The sequence below is a fragment of the Nothobranchius furzeri genome, chromosome 5 (genome assembly GCF_043380555.1).
Source record: "Nothobranchius furzeri strain GRZ-AD chromosome 5, NfurGRZ-RIMD1, whole genome shotgun sequence".
Lineage (NCBI taxonomy): Eukaryota > Metazoa > Chordata > Actinopteri > Cyprinodontiformes > Nothobranchiidae > Nothobranchius > Nothobranchius furzeri.
The window spans coordinates 63,757,421-63,775,908 of record NC_091745.1 but is presented as its reverse complement, the minus strand read 5'-3'; the positions used below and the strand labels follow the sequence as shown (position 1 = coordinate 63,775,908).

Sequence of the window (18,488 nt, the reverse complement as noted above, 5' to 3'; positions counted from 1 at the left end):
TCTACGACACAAAACGTACGTAAATTGTACGTGAGTACCAATGGGGGTTGAACACGGTAGTCTCGTGATAGCTTCGAATTTCTTTCACGGTCAGTGTAATATCGCGATAACTCACTATCAGCCGTTTATGGGAAAGGAATCTCAAAACAGATCGTTTGTCACCCTGAAGACGTAGCAAGCTGTAAAACTGTATTACCACTGTTCATTTCCAAATACACTTCTATTCAAGCAAGTTTTTAATATCCAGATAAGTTTGTATTTACATTTAAAATATTTATGATTGTTTCACGTTCTTTTATGACTTCTTTGGAAGTCATGTGAAAGCCAAAACAAAGAGGGCCACAGGCAGTAAATAGCGTCAGGTGTATCCATAGCAACCAAGGCTGTAACACTGTTCACTTGGATTGGTTGTAAAAAGCAGAAACGTGAGCATTGCCTTTTCCTATTTGCTACAATAGGAACGTCTATTAATCATCGAGGGGGAAAAACAATGTCGATGGTAAGATCTCATTTTAGCTCACCAGAAACAGGTCAGCTGTAAGATCAGCCGAGAAGTTTTAACTCGTTTCTGATAAAAGTAAATATGTGCTCATATTTACCAGGTTTCTTATGGAAGCAAAAATTAATGCTAAAAATGTCCAACTTGGTTAAAAAAATGAGAACAGGAGAAAAGTTGCCTCTGAGATCAGGGGTTCAAAGCAGGTAAGCAGGGTTTTGTCTTTGATACACTTAATGTTCTTTTATTTATGTATTCTTACTGACACAATGAGAACAAATCATCTGATAAGGCTGCCTTTTTAGGGCATCTTGTGATCTCAAGAGACTCCAGTACTTGCTTGCCAACAGCACCAGACGGGAGGTAAAAGCAGTAGCATGTCGAGACTTTTAGATAGCAAACCAGCGTGTTTCTTCTGTCAGACCTGTGTTTATATAGCAACTCTGTGCTGTAGGTGCCAGCGATGAGTCGTGGTAAAGCAGGCAGCAGCAGAACAACGTGGTCCTCACAGTCTCCAAATCCCACCAGCAGACACAGGAGTGAGAGTGACATCGTTAGTGAAGCATCTGAGCTGGAGAAGTTCAGGTTGATACACCAAGAACTATTTGAATCCAGCTTTCTTATGAATTTGCCTATTGCTTTTTTGAGAATGCACCCTTAATGAGGACACATTATGCAAAACTCACTTTTTGAATCCTTTTAGCTGCAAACGAAACGTTGTAGGTAAATAAAACCTTTCTGTGTTTTAAAAAGAACTAAAAGATGGACTATGAACAAATAATGCACCTCTTTTCTGTCAGTGTTTGGTTTCAGAAATTATTAACCTAAAACAAGTAATTTGAAACACCTCCCCTGTTTGTGATGTCACAAGCGGGGAAAGTAGAATAGAACCATCTCTCACGTGCAACTGACAACTGCAGCTGGAGAAGTGGCGACTCTACTCCTACTCCAAAGTAGTTGGTAAAATGGTAAATTCCCTGTATTTGATATAGCGCCTTCTAGAACCCTGCCAGGGTCGATTCTACAACCCGCCGGTTGTTGGACAACCTCCTCTCTCTCCTGAGCTACTACTAATAAAAGCTAATATTTAGCATTAGCAACAGCAAAACACACAGAACTTCTTCAGGCTTGTGTTATTTACACAGATAAAAGATCTGTTTGCAGAGAAAATGGAGTCAGTGGTAGAGTCACATTGTTGTTAGCCAATCAGCGGCGAGATGTCCGAATATCTGGAAATGAGCCCTGCTGCCACATTCTCCTCTGGCTGAATTCCACATCCTCAGACGTGCGCATCTGAGCTTTTTTCCCCTCAGGGAACAACTTACAAGACATTCATTCTTTTTGGAGACAAATGCAAACGTATTAAAAATACAGATCTTGACAGAACGTGAAATGACTAATTCTGGAAGGTACTGAAAATGGTGAAAATAAGACTGCTGCTTTATGGGTGAGGAATTTAGGGAAAAGAACCTCTTGATTAGTAATCGACCATAGAAGTATAATAACAAAAAGTAATGATATGTCCCCTTTAATATAAGTATACTGTGTCCTTTTGATGCTGGTGTCTGAACATGATCTGTTTTTAAAGATAATCATTAATCCTGATTTTAAATTATTTTGTTTTCTAGCATCATTTACAAAGACCAAAGAAGTTTCAGCAGTTGCCCTCTGAATAAACAATTCTTGGACCTTTTCACCACTTTGGTCAAAAATAGACTCTGCAGGTAGATTATTATTATTTAGTTACTTTCTTTTTTCTTCTTAAATGATTTTTTCTTTATTTTAATGATATATTTCTTCTTTGTAAGTGAATGGATAGACCAGGCACCACCTGAGGCAGTTCTTAGAGTTCTCATCTGTCTCCGATTATTCATCAGAGATCCCAGCTATCAGGTAAAGGCTGAAAAAGGCATATTATGGTTTCTATGAATATTTTCACTGTCTCATTTTGTGTTTTATTTGAAAGAAAACTCTCTATCAGCTCCAAGGCATTGATTTTCTTGCCAAGGTAAATAGTTTTAGACTTTTTCAAAGGTTAGAACAGGCTAATTAATTGGTGCTATTTTCATTTTCCTTCTGTTTTTGTTTACAGTACATGGAGGCTGTCACTACCAAGTGCACGTCTTGTGTTGAACAGGAGTTTGATACACAGAAACTTGTAACAATGACCTGTGAGTAATCTGCAGGCAGAACGACTCTGATAACACCAGCTGTTTGTCTCCTCATCGATGGTTGTGTATACTGACTGTATTACAGACGTGTTTCAGAAGCTGTCTGCCGCTGAAAATCAAAGAGTCTGGGTCATTGAGAGTGGCGCTCACAGAGTGAGTTTCATCTTTATGGTGTTGTTTGGTGTCTTTAATAACATTTTTGGGAACCTGAGCCAAATATTTCCCAAATAAGGTAATGATTTTCACATGAAATCACATTTTTAATTTCCTTATTGACACTTCTGCAGAAAATCTGGATTCAAATCTGCGGCAAAGGCTTTTAAATTGCACAAAAACTACTCCAAGAAAACAATAACATGCAAATTAGTTTATAATTCAGTTCTAAGGTTTAAAACAGAGAAGAAACCAGAGGGTTTGGAGTTGCATCCCCTCTGAAATGCCCTCTCTCTACAGCTTCGGCCCAAGATAAATGAAAATAAAACTCCTAAAATATCGTGTTTTTACCAAAGCATTCAGTCTAACACAATTTACAGAAATATCAGAGGTGATGTCTTTGATTCTTTTTATTGTTTTATCACTACTATTATTGCTTAATCTGATTCAACTCTGGATTTTTAAAAAATGTGTTATGTTATTTCAAATGATCAGTATTGTTGTTAGTCTTACAATTATTACATACAACCTTACTGGCATTCATTTATTGCTATATGAGGACACATCTGTTAATAGTGTTTGATTTGGAACTACCAATGCAAAACAATACTGACTTCTTTTGCACGTTTTTGCTAGAAATTCTAAGAGTATAAAATCATGTGTTTGGACTTTATGTCCATCTTTATTCAACTTTAGTCTGCAGGATTAAAATGCACATAATGTGAGTTCAATCAATCAAATTTATTTGTAAAGCACTTTTCAAACAAAGTGCGATTCAAAGTGCTTTACAAAATGACCCCAGATTCCCATAACAGGTTAAAAACATTAACAGACATATGCAAGCACACGCACACACACACAGACTCACACACACACACACACACACACACACACACACACACACACACACACACACACACACACACACACACACACACACACACACACACACACACACACACACACATGCACACACGTAAAAATTATATTTAGCTGAGTCCAGATGAGCCAAGTATGGTAACGCAAGGAAACGCCATCAGAGGAGCCATCTGTCTCGGCAGCATCAGGTCTTCCACCCTAAGTCAGGGCGCTCAGTGGAGGGGGAGCATAGAGCCCCACCCATAGAGCGCCCAGGAAGTTACAGTCGACCACCGCTCCTGGGGCAGAGGGCCCCCACAGAGGAAACACTGGATTAAAATGAGTAAAAATGTAATAAAAGAGCTAATATAAATGACAAAAATTAGAAAATAAGTAATAAATAAAATGATATAGACAGTAAAATAATAATTTAAATAATAAAACTGTGCTAAAATATAATCATATAGAACATGCAAAACAAGTAATAAAATATAATCATGTAAAATGAGAAATAAAACTGTAGAAAATATTTAGATAAAAGCTAACCTAAAAAGATGGGTCTTGAGTCTTGACTTAAAAACATGAACGTTCTCTGCGGCCCTGAGGTCCTCTGGCAGCTCGTTCCAGAGGCGAGGGCCATAACACTGGAAGGACGCCTCGCCGTGAGTTTGTGTCCTGACTTTAGGGATGACCAGGAGACGCCTGCCAGAGGAGCGCAGAGGCCGCGAGGGTTCATATTGTAAAAACAGTTCTGATAGATAAGAAGGCCCAAGACCGTTAAGACACTTAAAAACCATTAGAAGAACCTTAAAATTGAGTTGCATTGTAACATCAGAGTAATTAATATACTCCCAATAAATACCTAATTTATTGTCACCAGTTTACTGTTGGGGGTAAAATCCACCTTTTTTATATGTCTAGACTCTAGTGAAGCTCCTCTCCACTGAAGACCGCGGGGTGTTACATGCAGCCCTGCTGGCACTCACCTCCTTGGCTGACAGGTGAGTAGATTTTTAAAAACAGGATCAAATACAAATCATAATCTGTAATTTCTTGTTTTCTTTAGCCCAGAATGTAAGAAAGAGATAGGGGAGACACCGATTGTGGAGAGCCTCCTTGTGATCCTGCAGGAATACGACCTGCTGTCAAAAAGGTTTGAAATGACTTCTTTACTGATGTCTTTGTTGTGAGTTAAAGCATCTGAGACCTTGTGGTTCCTGCAGGATGAGCGCAGAGTTGTTGAGGCTCCTGTCTCCGATCCAGCACATAAGGCTCCAGTTAAAGGAGCTGGAGGGAGTTCCCGTGCTGCTGAGCCTCCTGCACGGGTGGAACCTGAAGCTGCTATGGAGCATCACCTGGATTTTGGTCCAGCTCTGCGAGGATCCTGACACCAGAGCAGAGATTCAGAGCTGGGGGGGAGTACAGCAGCTCCTCCGGCTGCTCAGCAGGTGAATCACAAATTTAGTGAAGGATCAAACAGATAATGGATTCAGACTGCCACTGAGGGAGTGGGATCATTTTGAGTGTTTTTGTGCAGCATTTTGGTCAACTTTAGTTGTTTTAATTATTATTCATAAAAAATAATCACCTTCTCATGAAATGGATAATAAGGCAAAATATCATGCTTTTATTTCAGATTTCTCACAGGAAATACACAATTTATTCACAAGCATATTCTACAGTTGACATCACTGTGCAAGTGCTGCTGGGTGCTAGTGCTAGACAAACTAACCACATTTACCAATTGAAAAAAAAAGCTGAAAGAGCGCTTGGACGTTGATAAAAACAACCCGACAGACACCAAATTCAACCTTTAATGCTTAAAGGGCAAGCCACTCCAAATCAACATTTTTTTGCTGATAAACTGTATAAATGAGTGTCTGATTGTGCTGTAGACACATGTAGTCAATAATTTGGCATTTTAGTGCATCTTAGTTAAAATTTAAATATTCTGCCTAAAACTGTCAGCGATGCACCGTCGTCAGGCAAAAACTCAGCACTGCATTTGAATTTAAATCTGCCATCGCTATTGGCTAAGAGGTACACAATGATGTTAGATGGTACATTATGATGTCACAATGGCGTGAGTATGTGCATTTGATAGCGGCTCCACCCTCTCGGTCTGCTAGGCAACAGCATTTGTTGCATTTTTCAAACATGAAGTGGGAATTGAGTAAGAATCTGGTTGTGGGTGACTTGCTCTTTAAACAGTTACTCTTGACTCATAGTGCTCAAGTAGCATTTTCTCCAAGTTCTTTTGTGATTCTAAGGTTATAATTTGTGTCAATATTTTTTACATACCTCCCACCTCTAGTAAAGTCATTTTCGTCTATGTTTGGATGCCGTTTGGCCGAGACATTAAGCTTAAAGAGCAAGTCACCCCCAAATCAACCTTTTTTTTGCTGATAAACTATATAAATGAGTGTCTAATCATGCTGCAGACAGGTGTAGTCAATAATTAGGCACTTTAGTGCATCTTGGTTAAAATTTAAATTTTCTGCCTAAAACCGTCAGTGTTGTGCCGTTGTCAGGTAAAAACTGCACTAGTATTGAATTTAAATCTGCCATCGCTATTGGCTAAGCGGTATGCTTTGATGTAAACTGGTACATTATGATGTCACAATGCTATCGTGAGCCTGTGAGTGTGTGTTTGTTAGCGGCTCCGCCCTCTCGGTCTGCCAGGCAACGGCATTTGTTGCATTTTTCAAACATGAAGTGGGAGTGGAGTTAGACTCTGGTAGGGGGTAACTTGCTCTTTAAGCCTTCGTTTACACTCCTGCCTTCTGGATAAGTAACTCCACCTCTTAGAGCGTTGCTAGTATAGGCTTGATGTTCTCGGACGTAGGACTTTTCCCACGGACAAAATGTGTGGAACAAATAAACGCGCACCCCTTGATGTCTTCCATACTGTGGAAATTTGCTCTTCCACATAAATACTGGCACCGCTTTGCTTTGTCTGTCTCTAGTTTAGTTTGGCCATATTCACTTTCCAGCTGTTTCATGTGGTAGCGGACCACCCGACTTTGAAAAAAGGATAAAAAATGTCCCCACTGACATCCGTTCTGGGTATAGAGTCCGATTAGCACCTCATCAGCAGTGGTTAGTTACTTCCTGTTTAAACATCTTTAGGAGACAAAAATACAACTTTGTTACAAGCGGAGCGACTCAGGTCCATAGGCACCCATGCAAAAATCACACGCTTGTCTGGGGATACATCCCACAATGCATTGCGACATTATGTCGCAATCTATTTTTAGCTACCGTAGAATACGCTATTTCCATTTATTTTATCTCCAATTTTGAATTTTGCTTTCTTTTTATGTTTAGCAAATTACTGAACAGTGCAGCCACCAAAATTTGTGTTGCTATTCATAGTAACACAGAGCAGCAGCAAATAGACATAACTGCCTTGTGCTAACAGATGCTAGTAATACTAACATCCTCATGCCTAGCATTAAATGTACTGTAAATGTAACACTTCATAAAGTCACGATAGTAGCACAAAGAGATCGTCACCAAATAAGCAGATTTTAGCACCATTTACTTTATTTTAAGAAGACGCAGCAGAGATCAGGCTCATAGTGTGTCACATCTAGAACGGTCCGGGTGGAAACATGCTTAAATCATTCTGTTTTCAGTGACATGCATAAATAATTCTCTCAGTGACAGGTGGTACATCTCAGATAGATCAACCATCGAGACGCTTTCTAAGGCCAACAACAGCAGTCACGCTCTGCACGAGCACACAGGAGAGGAGCTCGCCCCTCATGAGGAGGCGTACAACATTTTGGCCCTGCAATCAGGTCAGACACTAGAATATTTATTAAACAATTAATTGTTTTAAAAATCGCTCAAAATGTTATAAAAGTAAAGACGAAAATGGAAAATAGGAGTTAATGTTATGTTTTTCCATCTTACATACAATAACGACATGCTGCCCTGTAGAAAAGTCTTATCAGTGACTGAGAATGTAAACAGAGTATTCTGCTGAGACTTGACTTAATCTTGCTGCAATTTAGAAAAAAGTGGTTGGACATTTCCTGTCTGTTAGTATCTGATGACACTGCAATAAAATACAATTACCCTGACCCAAAATGAGCGCAGTAATGGGATTCTTCTAGTTGGGAAATAATAAATAAGCTGGATAAAAGTTGTAGAAAAATATCAGAAATTCAGATTTTAATGTCAAATATGGGATAATATAGTTATCAGCTGATTTAAAAGGTAAATATATATATATTTCTTACAGACCATATTTTTTAGATAATTTCTGATGTTGTAAATTCATAAATTTATTATGAAAAATATAAAAAGTAAAATTCAGGATTAAAGTTAAAAATTAGCCAGGAAAAAGAAAGGGGGTGGGCTGCTTGGTGTTTTATTCAGCATTCCTCATTTATATGTGTCCTCAAATGCTCCAGTGGTGGACAAACTGAGGGATTTGGGTTTTGATTTTGGAGTTTTGTTTAATTTCGTCTCCTTTTTCCAGCCTGCTGCTCAGCTCTGACTGAAATGAGTCTGGATGATTCATCGGCTCACCACATTGTTCAAGTAAATATCTCTTTATCTAAGAACACATAACAACTAATCATAAGCATCATATTACTACATAAATTAATCACTTTTTCTTTTGTTTTTTGTATTTCTTTTTTATAGGAAAATGGTGTTTACATAATCGCAAAGTTAATTTTACCTCGAGATCAGGAACCTAATGTCACTTCTTTGCAGGTGCTTATGGAAACAAATCAAATGTGAATTAAAATCCCTGAATTAATTATATATATATATATATATATATATATATATATATATATGTTTTTATTTATTTTTTTGGTAGTGTTATGCCTTCCGGACCCTCCGATTTCTCTTTAGTGTTGAAAGAAACAGACATCTGTTTAAAAGGTAATTAAACTGTCAGATTCTGCGTATAACTTCTTTTTAAACACACTTCCTGTTCCCATTTAGTGAAATTAAACCTAAACAAAAAACGTTGATTAGAGATAACCTTGTTGTTTCTGATACACATCTGTTCTGTATCAGCTCTCAGTATTTACAGACTCTGATTTGCATCTATGAGACATTTCAAAAGGCTCCAGTACCTTTGGAAGTGTCTTTACGATGTAATAAAGTCCAATTTTTGACTTTTTATAAATCCTTTAAGATTATCTGCTTTGGGCTGATTTTTCAGGAGGAGACATCTGATTTCTGAGCTTCACATGTGTTTTGTAATATTTTGTCCATTCCAGCCTTTTTCCCACAGACATCTTTGAGTTGTTTATTGATGTTGGAAATTATGTGAGAGACCTGACGGCATATGAGGAGCTTCAAGCCACAGTTTCACTCTACACTGTAAGAAAACAAAACCTCTAAATGGGTTTATTTCACAAACTTTATGTTTTCATTACTTGTTAATTAAACCTTTTAGCTAAACTCTCCATTAAGTTGCAATCAAAGAAATAATCTTGTTTTTTATGCAGGAAGAGGAGCTAGACAGTCTGAGAGAGAACATCGACACCCTGGATCAGAACCGACCCCCGCTCAGGGTGATCAGCGGCTACTCCATACTAGATCATCTGGGTACCGGAGCCTTCGGAAGTGTCTTCAAGGTCCAAGATATCCTTAAAGTAATCTGATTTTAGTTGGTTTGAATCAAATGTTGTGGGTTTAATTGGCACACTTTAAACAGCAGGTCCGAAAGGAGAGCGGGCAGAACCTTCTGGCTCTGAAGGAGGTGAACCTACACAACCCAGCGTTTGGCAAAGACAAGAAGTCCAGAGACAGCAACGTCGAGAAAATCATCTCAGAACTCACCATCATCAAAGAGCAGGCACTCAGCTCAGTCCTGATGGAGTCTAAATCTAAAACGGGATTATTAAGTCTCACCTGTTCTTCTCCCTCTCTAGATGACACACCCGAACATTGTTAAATATTACAAAACATTCCTGGAAGGTGAGGATATTTTTCCATCTCTTATCCCTCCACCACAATGGTTTTTGTTATTTTAACCACAGATGAACCTGTGTTGTTTAAGGTGAGAAGCTTTACATCGTGATGGAGCTGATTGAGGGCGTTCCCCTCGCGCAGCATTTGAACTCTCTGAAGGAGAAGCAGCAGCAGTTCACCGAGGACCGGCTGTGGAGTTTATTCATACAGGTAATAGGTTTAATCCAATCCAGTTCCAGATCCAGATTCCAAAGCACATCAAACGCCACAGTTCAGATCAAGCCAAACAGGAAGTCAAACATGAGGGCAGTATAAAACATCCAGAAACTTTAACAATAAAAGTTACGTTCAGTATGTCTTTCCTGTGAAACCCTCATAGCCGATGTAAAAAAAACAAAATAAAAAAACAGAAAATAAACCACAGCCCTGTTTCAAATCTCCTGTGATTTTGTGACCTCACAGTATCAGCTTTGTGGAACACTTTGGCTCCTATTTAGCATCAGAATCGCTCTCGGTTGGAAGGGTGCTTGAGGGTAAAATGCCTCTATTTCGTTACACGCTGCTTTCGCATCCAGTGGAAAGAAGGGATTAGAGTAAAACAAAAAGATACCTTGGCTTCTTAGGGGTTCAAGAAATAACTTCTGGGTTGCTCCTGTTACTGCAATAGGATCTTTAGAAAACGCTGCTATGTTTGTCAGCAGGTGTCGAATTACACATGCCGGCGCTGCAGCGTTAGCTCGTCTGGACTTGGCATTCCTGCGGAGTCACAGATTGTAAACAAGGTCTACATTCGTCTCAGGAGCAGCGCCAGTTGCTTTACAGTTGCTTAGTGAGTGTAAGGGGTTGCTGTTTTCTGAATTCAGTCTGAAGACCGATGGAGGGGTGGGAGAAGAAGAAGAAGAAGAAAAGATTGTTTCTATAGCGCCTCTCAAGATAAAAAGCATGAGGCGCTTCACAAAAACAAAAAATGTAAAAATATAAAAAAATTATTTAGAAAATGATTAAAAATATATTTTAAATGAGCAAAAAATAGACAATTGTGACTGAAAAATGTAAAGAAAGAGAGAGAGTGAAAAAGAAAGCAGGAAATCAGTGGATCCTGAGGAAGGTGGAATAGGTAGGGAGAGCAGAACAAGTACAGGGTGATGAAGGTCACACAAACGCCAGCCTGAACAGGTGAGTCTTCAGCTGCTTTTTAAAGGAGACCACTGAGTCCACTGATCTCATGCTCAGGGGGAGAGAGTTCCAGAGTCTGGGGGCCACAGCAGCAAATGATCTGTCACCTTTGGTCTTTAGCCTGGTGCTGCACAACCAGTAAGCTTTGATCACTGGACCTCAGGGACCTGCTGGGGGTGTAGGGACTAAGAAGATCACCAATGTATGATGGTGCTTGTCCATGTAAGGCCCTATAGACCAGAACCAGGATCTTGAAATGAACCCTGAAGTTGACTGGCAGCCAGTGAAGCTGGAGGAGAAGCGGGATGATGTGGGTGTGTTTGGAGGACTTGGTCAGAAGCCGAGCACAGGCATTCTGAACCACCTGTAGACGGTTCAGGGAGGTTTTGCTCAGAGACGTGAAAAGAGAGTTACAGTAGTCTAAGTGTGAGGAGATGAAGGTGTGGATAACCGTCTCAAGTTCAGAGAGGGACAGAATGGGACTCAGCTTAGCAATGTTCCGGAGATGGAAGAAGGAAGAGCGAACAAGAGAACTGACATGAGAATCAAGGGTGAGAGCTGGGTCAAAGGTCATGCCAAGATTCCTGAAGGAAGGTTTGGTGTGGGAAGCAAGCTGACCAAGAGAGTCTCTGACTTTAGGAACCAGTTTGTCTGGGGCACAGATGAGGATCTCAGTCTTATCTTCATTCAGCTGTAGAAAGCTCCCAGCCATCCAGGTTTTGATAGAGTCTAAGCAGGTGTTTAACAGCTGCAGCTTAGACATCTCATGGGGCTTAAAGGAGATGTACAGTTGGAGAGGGAGGGTAGGGACGGCTCTGAGATGCCCACCGGTACGGCCTGAAGAGTGGGTCTAGGGAGTGGGGTGTACACGTCCCTTTGGTGTCCGTCAGCACAGACTGAAGGGTGTGTGTATGTGTGTGTGTGTGTGTGTGTGGGGGGGGGGGGGGTGTTCGGGAGTTGACCTTGCTAAGCCGTTGCTTGGCTGAATCCTGCCGTTGATTTAGCAACCCCAAGCTACAGCCTGGCGCCTACCATAAACCCGCTTTAGCTTCTTTTGAGAGGAGAAAACCTAACTACCCACCAGCCGGCTGAGAAGGAAATCTGTTTGAATGTAACCTTCCTTCCAACATGACTGAGACACTGACTGTTTAGTGATTATTTCACTGTAGAATTCTTACATATTTTACCTTTAACCAATGTTTTCTTGCTTGACACTAATAATTTTAACAGTAACCCAACCTCCATGTGAACTATAAATGAAACCTTTTAATGAACTGGGCTTTGGAGCAGCAGCATAGCAACAGATTCCTCATTTCTGAGACTTCCTATCCGGAGATCCGCAGATGTACTTGACTTTAAATTGACTCTTCCAAAGAGGGATTTTGGACAATGCTGATATATAAAAAACTGGTAAATATCGGCTGACCAATATATCGATCTATCCCTCTGAATGAGAAAATAGGCAAAAAAGAGGCTAGAAGAGTCTTTAATTATGTAGTAGGCTGAGGTACAAGTTAATTTCAGGTCTGTTTTATTTATTTATTTATTTTTTGTCAGATGTGTCTGGCGTTGAGGTACCTCCACAAAGAGAAGAGAATAATCCACCGTGACCTTTCACCCAATAACATCATGCTGGGAGAGAAAGATAAAGTCACCATCAGTGAGTCTGTGCGCTCATGCCTCCTGTCACATGTAGCTCCATAAACCTCAGACTAGTTCTTACTTCTCTCTGCAGCTGACTTTGGCCTCGCCAAACAGAAACAGGAGGACAGCAAGCTGACGTCGGTGGTCGGCACCATCCTTTACTCCTGGTGAGCAGATTAACACCAATGTTCAGATGCGTTTCTGTTGGAAAGTAGCTGTTTTGTTTTGGCTTCAGTTTTAAGAAGGAGACAAGTCAAAATAATAAAATTAACTCGTGTTTAAGAAGGGAACAAAGAAACAAACAAATTCTAATGATGTAAAATAAGTAAAACTACCCGGTATGTCAAATGAACAGTGTGGGCAAAATGAACATATATTAAATATGAAAAATGTGCAAATCTTTTCTGTTTTAAAATTGCATTTGAGAGAAAACGAACTCTGCGTTTTACTTTTCTGCAAGAAAACAATTAAATAAAAAAGCTTATGAGATAAATGTTTAGCATAGCTGAAACAACCTGAGAAATTTCTGCCATGGACATTACATTGGCTAAAAAGGAACTGATGGACAAGAAATAATGGTGGCAACAAGAACTATTTTACATACAAAAACAAAAATTGAGTCATTTTATTTAAGCAAACCTATTTACAGATTTGTGTCTCTTACATCTTAAAAGTTTAAGTATGAGTTTAAAACCAAAACGAGTAAACACCAATGGGCTGCATTGTGGCGCAGTTGTTAGCACCGTTGCCTTGCAGCACGAAGGTTGCAAGTTCGAAACTCGGCTGCGGCCTTTCTGCATGGAGTTGCGTGTTCTCCCCATGCATGCGTGGGTTTCCTCCGGGTACTCCGGTTTCCCCCACAGATCACAACATGCCCTACAGGTTATAAATTGTAAGTCGCTTTGAATAAAAGTGTCTGCCAAATAAATAAACATAAACATAAACCAATGAGCATTGTGCAGAAGTCTTCAGAGAAAAGGAGTTTCTGAAGAATAATGTGAGTGATTCATAGAACTGTCATTCCAGCCATGCTCACTGTGGACTTCTGCTTTATTATTTCCCTGTTAGACCTGAGGGGTGTTTAGGGGCATAAAAGCTCATCAGGTGTTTTGCCACTAAAGCACAAAAGATGAATTTGTCTTGGTGACTTTATGCAGGAGAAAAAAATGATGCACATGGATTCAAAAACATACAAAATGATGTGCAGATCATGCATGAAGTGAGCTTGAGTGTGTATAACAATCCAACAGCTGATGGGAGGAAACTTTTGTTTAGGATGTAAGCAACTGTTTCTGACTCTGTGTGTGTGTGTGTGTGTGTGTGTGTGTGTGTGTGTGTGTGTGTGTGTGTGTGTGTGTGTGTGTGTGTGTGTGTTTCCAGTCCAGAGGTGGTGAAAAACGAGCCATACGGGGAGAAAGCTGACATCTGGGCTTTAGGCTGCATCTTGTATCAGATGGCTACTCTACAGCCTCCTTTCTACAGCAGCAACATGCTGTCTCTGGCCAGCAAGGTGGCACAGACACACAAATCTGGGACTTCGCTATAAGGCTTTCACCTCTGTTACCAGTAACTGATGTTTTCCTCTGAGCGACAGATCGTGGAGGCCGTCTACGAGCCAGTTGCAGAGGGCACCTTCTCGGGTCGAGTCCCAGACATGATCAGATGGTGAAACTTGACCTGCATTTGAGAATCCCTTCAGTGTGGAGCTGAAAGTCGCTCATTTTATCCTTTTTTTCCCACTTCTGTCAGGTGCTTGAGTCCAGATGCGGAACAGCGGCCGGACATTATAGCCGTCAGTTCCAGGATCTCTGACATCATGATGAAGATGATGGATGGACTCTACGTCTCCCAGAATGCACTGCAGAGAAGAGCCGACAGGGACAGGAGGCAGGCGCAGAAATACTTCCTGGAAAGGCACAAAAGCAGGATGAACTGCTGTCACTCAAACCAGGTGAGGCCGCGTCTTGGATCTGGATTAAAAGTAGAAACAAATTGACTGATCAATCCCTTTAAATTTTGTTTTCCTGCAGGAAAACAAATTGACTGAGACTGAATCTCTGACTCAGAGCTCCTCTGCAGCCTGCAGCTTAAACCAGAGCAAGCAGAGGGTCGGTCAAGGTCAGATTTTCACACATTTTATAGAAAACCATAAAATTCAACATTTAACCAGTAGATGCAGGGGATGAGGATCAGGACGGCAAATCACAGGATGACAAAAACAACTGAACTGCATTTGAAAACAATTCACTCATTATTATGATGAACATTTATACAGGTGCTCTTGTTTTAATGCTCTGATACGATCAGAGCCTATCTTCCTGTCATCCCCAAATACGGGGAACTCTATTAACTTACATTATTAATAGTTAATATTAATCTCAACATTATTATTATTATTATTATTATTATTATTATTATTATTACTATTATTATCTTATATAAACATAATTAAAAAAATGCTAAATAAACATTTTTATCTCTCCATTTTCCAGTGGTGGTTATTAAAGCATTAATTAAGGATCTGTTGTTTTTTTTGTTCTCCTTGTTAATAAAGGTTTGACTCCAGATGTTAGTTTTACACCTGGTCCTGCTGTGGACAGGTGAGAGGAGACACACTGCACACACATTTGGACTTAAACTTGAGCAAAAACCATCTCTAAATATAGAGGAACTGTTTTTTAGTTGTTTGTTCAGTTCTATAAAAATAAAACCAGTTGACCCACTTCTCTCACTTCCTTTTTTTTCCTCAGTGGATATTTTACAGCTTCAAAGATTAAACCAAGACCAGGTACTTCTCCTACATCTGCATTTAAACCCCATTTATGACTACAATTAGACACAAACAGAACAATCTGAAATGGAAGCCTTTCATGTAAAATGTTGTTTTGCGTATTTAGTAACCCAGTTGGTGATCCTGCTCTAGTGTCTGCAGGAATCTGCGTGTCCCAGAAGAAGCTGCGACAGATCGATGATCCCATCCAGAAGATGCTCGTGCAGTTGCACAAAATCATCTTCATCACTCAGGTGCAGAACATTTATCCTCATAGTTTAATCACCTTGTCCCAGGAGACATTCACATGCACACAGCAGCAGAGGCTTGGTTTTAACTTATCTTCATTTCATTTTCAGCTTCCACCATCTTCACATCGTAACATCCGCCGCCGCCTCGTTGAACGATTCAAGAAGTCCCTCTTCCAGCTCGGCAGCGATTCCTCCAACCTGAAGTTGGAGCTCAGTAAGGTGAGTTATAGTCGTGCGGGATACCAAAATAAGATTTGAAGGGGTTAAGGCAATAAAAGATGATCAGAATCAACGCTAAAATTCCTACATTTTGATGTCTAAATTGAACAAGAGTAAAGAGACACAATATTAAGTTTTAACTGCAGGATTGAAACAATCAGAAAATCTTCTTTCTGCAGCTCCTCCAGTTGTCTCCAGAGCTGATGGAGCTGAGCTCCTCCAGCTCTGACTTGTGGCCTCTGATGCAGAACTTCACCGGGGATCAGGCTGCTGATGGCGCAGGTAGAGTCCTCACCACCATGATGTCACTGAGATGTTTTAAAATGATCTTCTCACAATTCAAATGCAAATTATTTCTGATGTTTGAAGAAAAAAGTTCATTCTTTTGTTTTCCTGCCAGCTGATGTGAATCTCAGAGACGGAGTTACGTACCAGCGCATGCAGGTGAATCCAATCTCTGCACATTTATCATTTGACATGCTTTTTATTTTTTACTTCAGTAACTAGTTTTTATTTTCAGCCAAACTAGTCAAATAATGAGTGTAGCTTCAGTTTTCATATCCTGCCAATAATCAAGTGCTACTATGAAGAAACTGTTTTATTGATTTAACCGTTTTTGATCATGTGTGAAGTGATTTACTGCTCAAACGTTCCTTTTTCAGGGGATCATCGAGGAGCTCCTTAAGGAAAATGAATACTACAGAGCATCACACAGCAGGTCAGCTGATGCCATTATTATTTAAATTAATTTGATGCTTAATTTATCAAGAATTATCCAGCTGAGATTCAGGATCTCTTTTCAAGGGGAGTCCCGTCCAAGAAAGCAGCATGCAAACAACATTCAAAACAAAACAAATAACAGACAACAAGAAAAGAACAAATGCTTTAAGCTGAATCCTAACTCAGCAGGTGGTCAAGTACAAGAGCTGCAGGATGCACCAAATAAAAATTTTGCATACACGTAAAAAATCTATAATTGTTGTCAAGTGCTGATAGAAATGCTGCTTATCTACCCATCGACAAACATCACATGATTTTTTTTAAACAAATCATCTTAATTTCAAATCGTAAAGATTTTTTTCTGCATAATATTAAAGCCAGATTGCAGATATTCTTTGACGCTTCCTAAAACTATATCTGCATAAATATTCAACTTTGCATCAGTTCCATATTTTTGTTTTTGGAAATTGTGAATAAAATGCATCCCAATATAGATCCCTGAGGGATAACTTTAATGTAATTAGAAAACAGTGTTTTTTTCATTTGGCAATCAAATAATTCCCAAACTATTTGACAGTTTTGAATGTGCTTTTGCTATTGATTATTTAAAACATGCTAAAATATTGAAACGTAAATGTTGGATTAACAAAATTAGGAGCCTTTTGTATTTAAATATAAGTCATGTTACCTCAATTATGTGTTTCTATGTGTTTTCATCTGGATCCAGTTCTTTACTTAGCATTTAATTCATAAAAAAGAAAACTGTGATGAGTTTGTTTGTCATCTAAATATGAGCTACATCTAATTATCCTGTCAGTGTGAAATTATTATAAAAAAATAAATGATCAGTAATACATTATAGAAACTCTAAATTATATTTGAATTAACTGAAATTTAAAAGCTGCTTTTATGTTTGTTTTTAATTCCAGAGTCAAGGAAAAATAATGACCACAAAGAAGTTTTTTCCCATGTTGAGTTCGGATTCCTCAGGAAATTCTGAAGCAGGGAAGGATGTCCATCCCAAATGGACCAGTTTACACACCCAGCAGGCTAACTGGTGTTAGCATACATCCACTGAGTAGCATGAACAAAGCTGTCTTTGGAACAAGGTTACTGCTGCAGGCATTAAATCATGTCTTTTTGCAAAGTCACATGTCATTTTGAGGTCAGGGCCATTTGGAAACTCAGAAATCCCAGCTTGTACATCTAAATTAAACACAACACCATCCTCAAAGGTCAAAACCAACTTTAATTTATTCACAAAAATATGAAGGTGGTTCTACAAAGTAGTTTTAGTGAAATAAATGAACTTTATTCAGTTATTTAATGCTTAAAAGCAGTAAAACATGTGTTTGTACTCATTTACAGTCTTTGCTTTAAATTACTTTTTTGTATAAATGTTACCAGTCTCCAGATATATTTAAATAAACAAAAAAGTGTGTTTAAAACCTTTTTAATGTTTTTGTGTCGAGGTCCAGCCTCTGTGCTGATTAAGCTCTCACGCTGTTTGGGTGGAAATCCTCAGGCTGAAACTCAGTGGTTTGAACTCCTCGCTGCAGAGCTGCATGCGACAACGTGTGTTTTTCAGATTCATTTAAAACCACAGTTTCCTCCCAACACGTCCCAGTAGAGTTGATAGAAACGTTAGGTTTAATTCAACATGTCTGACTGCAGAAAAAATAAAAACAGGTCACCAGTTTCTACTTTAATACACCATTTAACTCTGTTGTGACTCATTTCAACTTTTAGAGGTGAAAACTGTTTTTCACACATACAAAACCACAAAATGTGCAATAACTGTAGTTAAAGGTGAAATGTGCTTCTTTTGCGTTATAAATGCATGAGATGAGATTTGGGTCAAGCTCAGCAGGAAATCCTAGAGATTTCTCCTGAAGTAAGGATCATGAGAGGAGGTGTGAAGGTTTCTGAAATGACATCACAGGAACAGCTGGGAATGAAGCAATACATTTTCACTCCCTGACTATCTGTAAACTCATCATACATAAATATTTTAAAGGTGTGGTTGACTGAAAAAACATATTTAAAGATTATTTCTGATTGTAATCGGTCACTCTGAGATTTTCATG

The 18,488-nt window shown here is 39.3% G+C and overlaps 2 protein-coding genes across 4 annotated transcripts in view; one reads left to right on the top strand and one right to left on the bottom strand.

Annotated features, from left to right (window-relative positions):
• septin7b (septin 7b) overlaps positions 1–18,488 on the bottom strand; it is a 537,254-nt gene that overhangs the window by 24,360 nt on the left and 494,406 nt on the right. The gene's annotated exons all lie outside the window — the stretch shown is intronic.
• Positions 138–18,198, top strand: nek10 (NIMA-related kinase 10). The gene is made up of 35 exons (XM_015949799.3): positions 138–499; positions 603–702; positions 802–859; positions 951–1,081; positions 2,125–2,220; positions 2,305–2,389; positions 2,463–2,504; positions 2,589–2,667; positions 2,753–2,820; positions 4,600–4,679; positions 4,745–4,831; positions 4,902–5,126; positions 7,342–7,481; positions 8,168–8,229; positions 8,335–8,406; positions 8,516–8,580; positions 8,925–9,027; positions 9,156–9,284; positions 9,368–9,505; positions 9,582–9,627; positions 9,710–9,831; positions 12,355–12,457; positions 12,533–12,608; positions 13,822–13,951; positions 14,036–14,106; positions 14,191–14,392; positions 14,472–14,559; positions 14,996–15,041; positions 15,192–15,229; positions 15,365–15,465; positions 15,571–15,681; positions 15,861–15,963; positions 16,082–16,125; positions 16,344–16,399; positions 17,331–18,198. The coding sequence occupies exons 2-35, from the start codon at positions 626–628 to the stop codon at positions 17,344–17,346; spliced, it is 3,090 nt and encodes a 1,029-aa protein (XP_015805285.3). The 5' UTR covers positions 138–499; positions 603–625; the 3' UTR covers positions 17,347–18,198.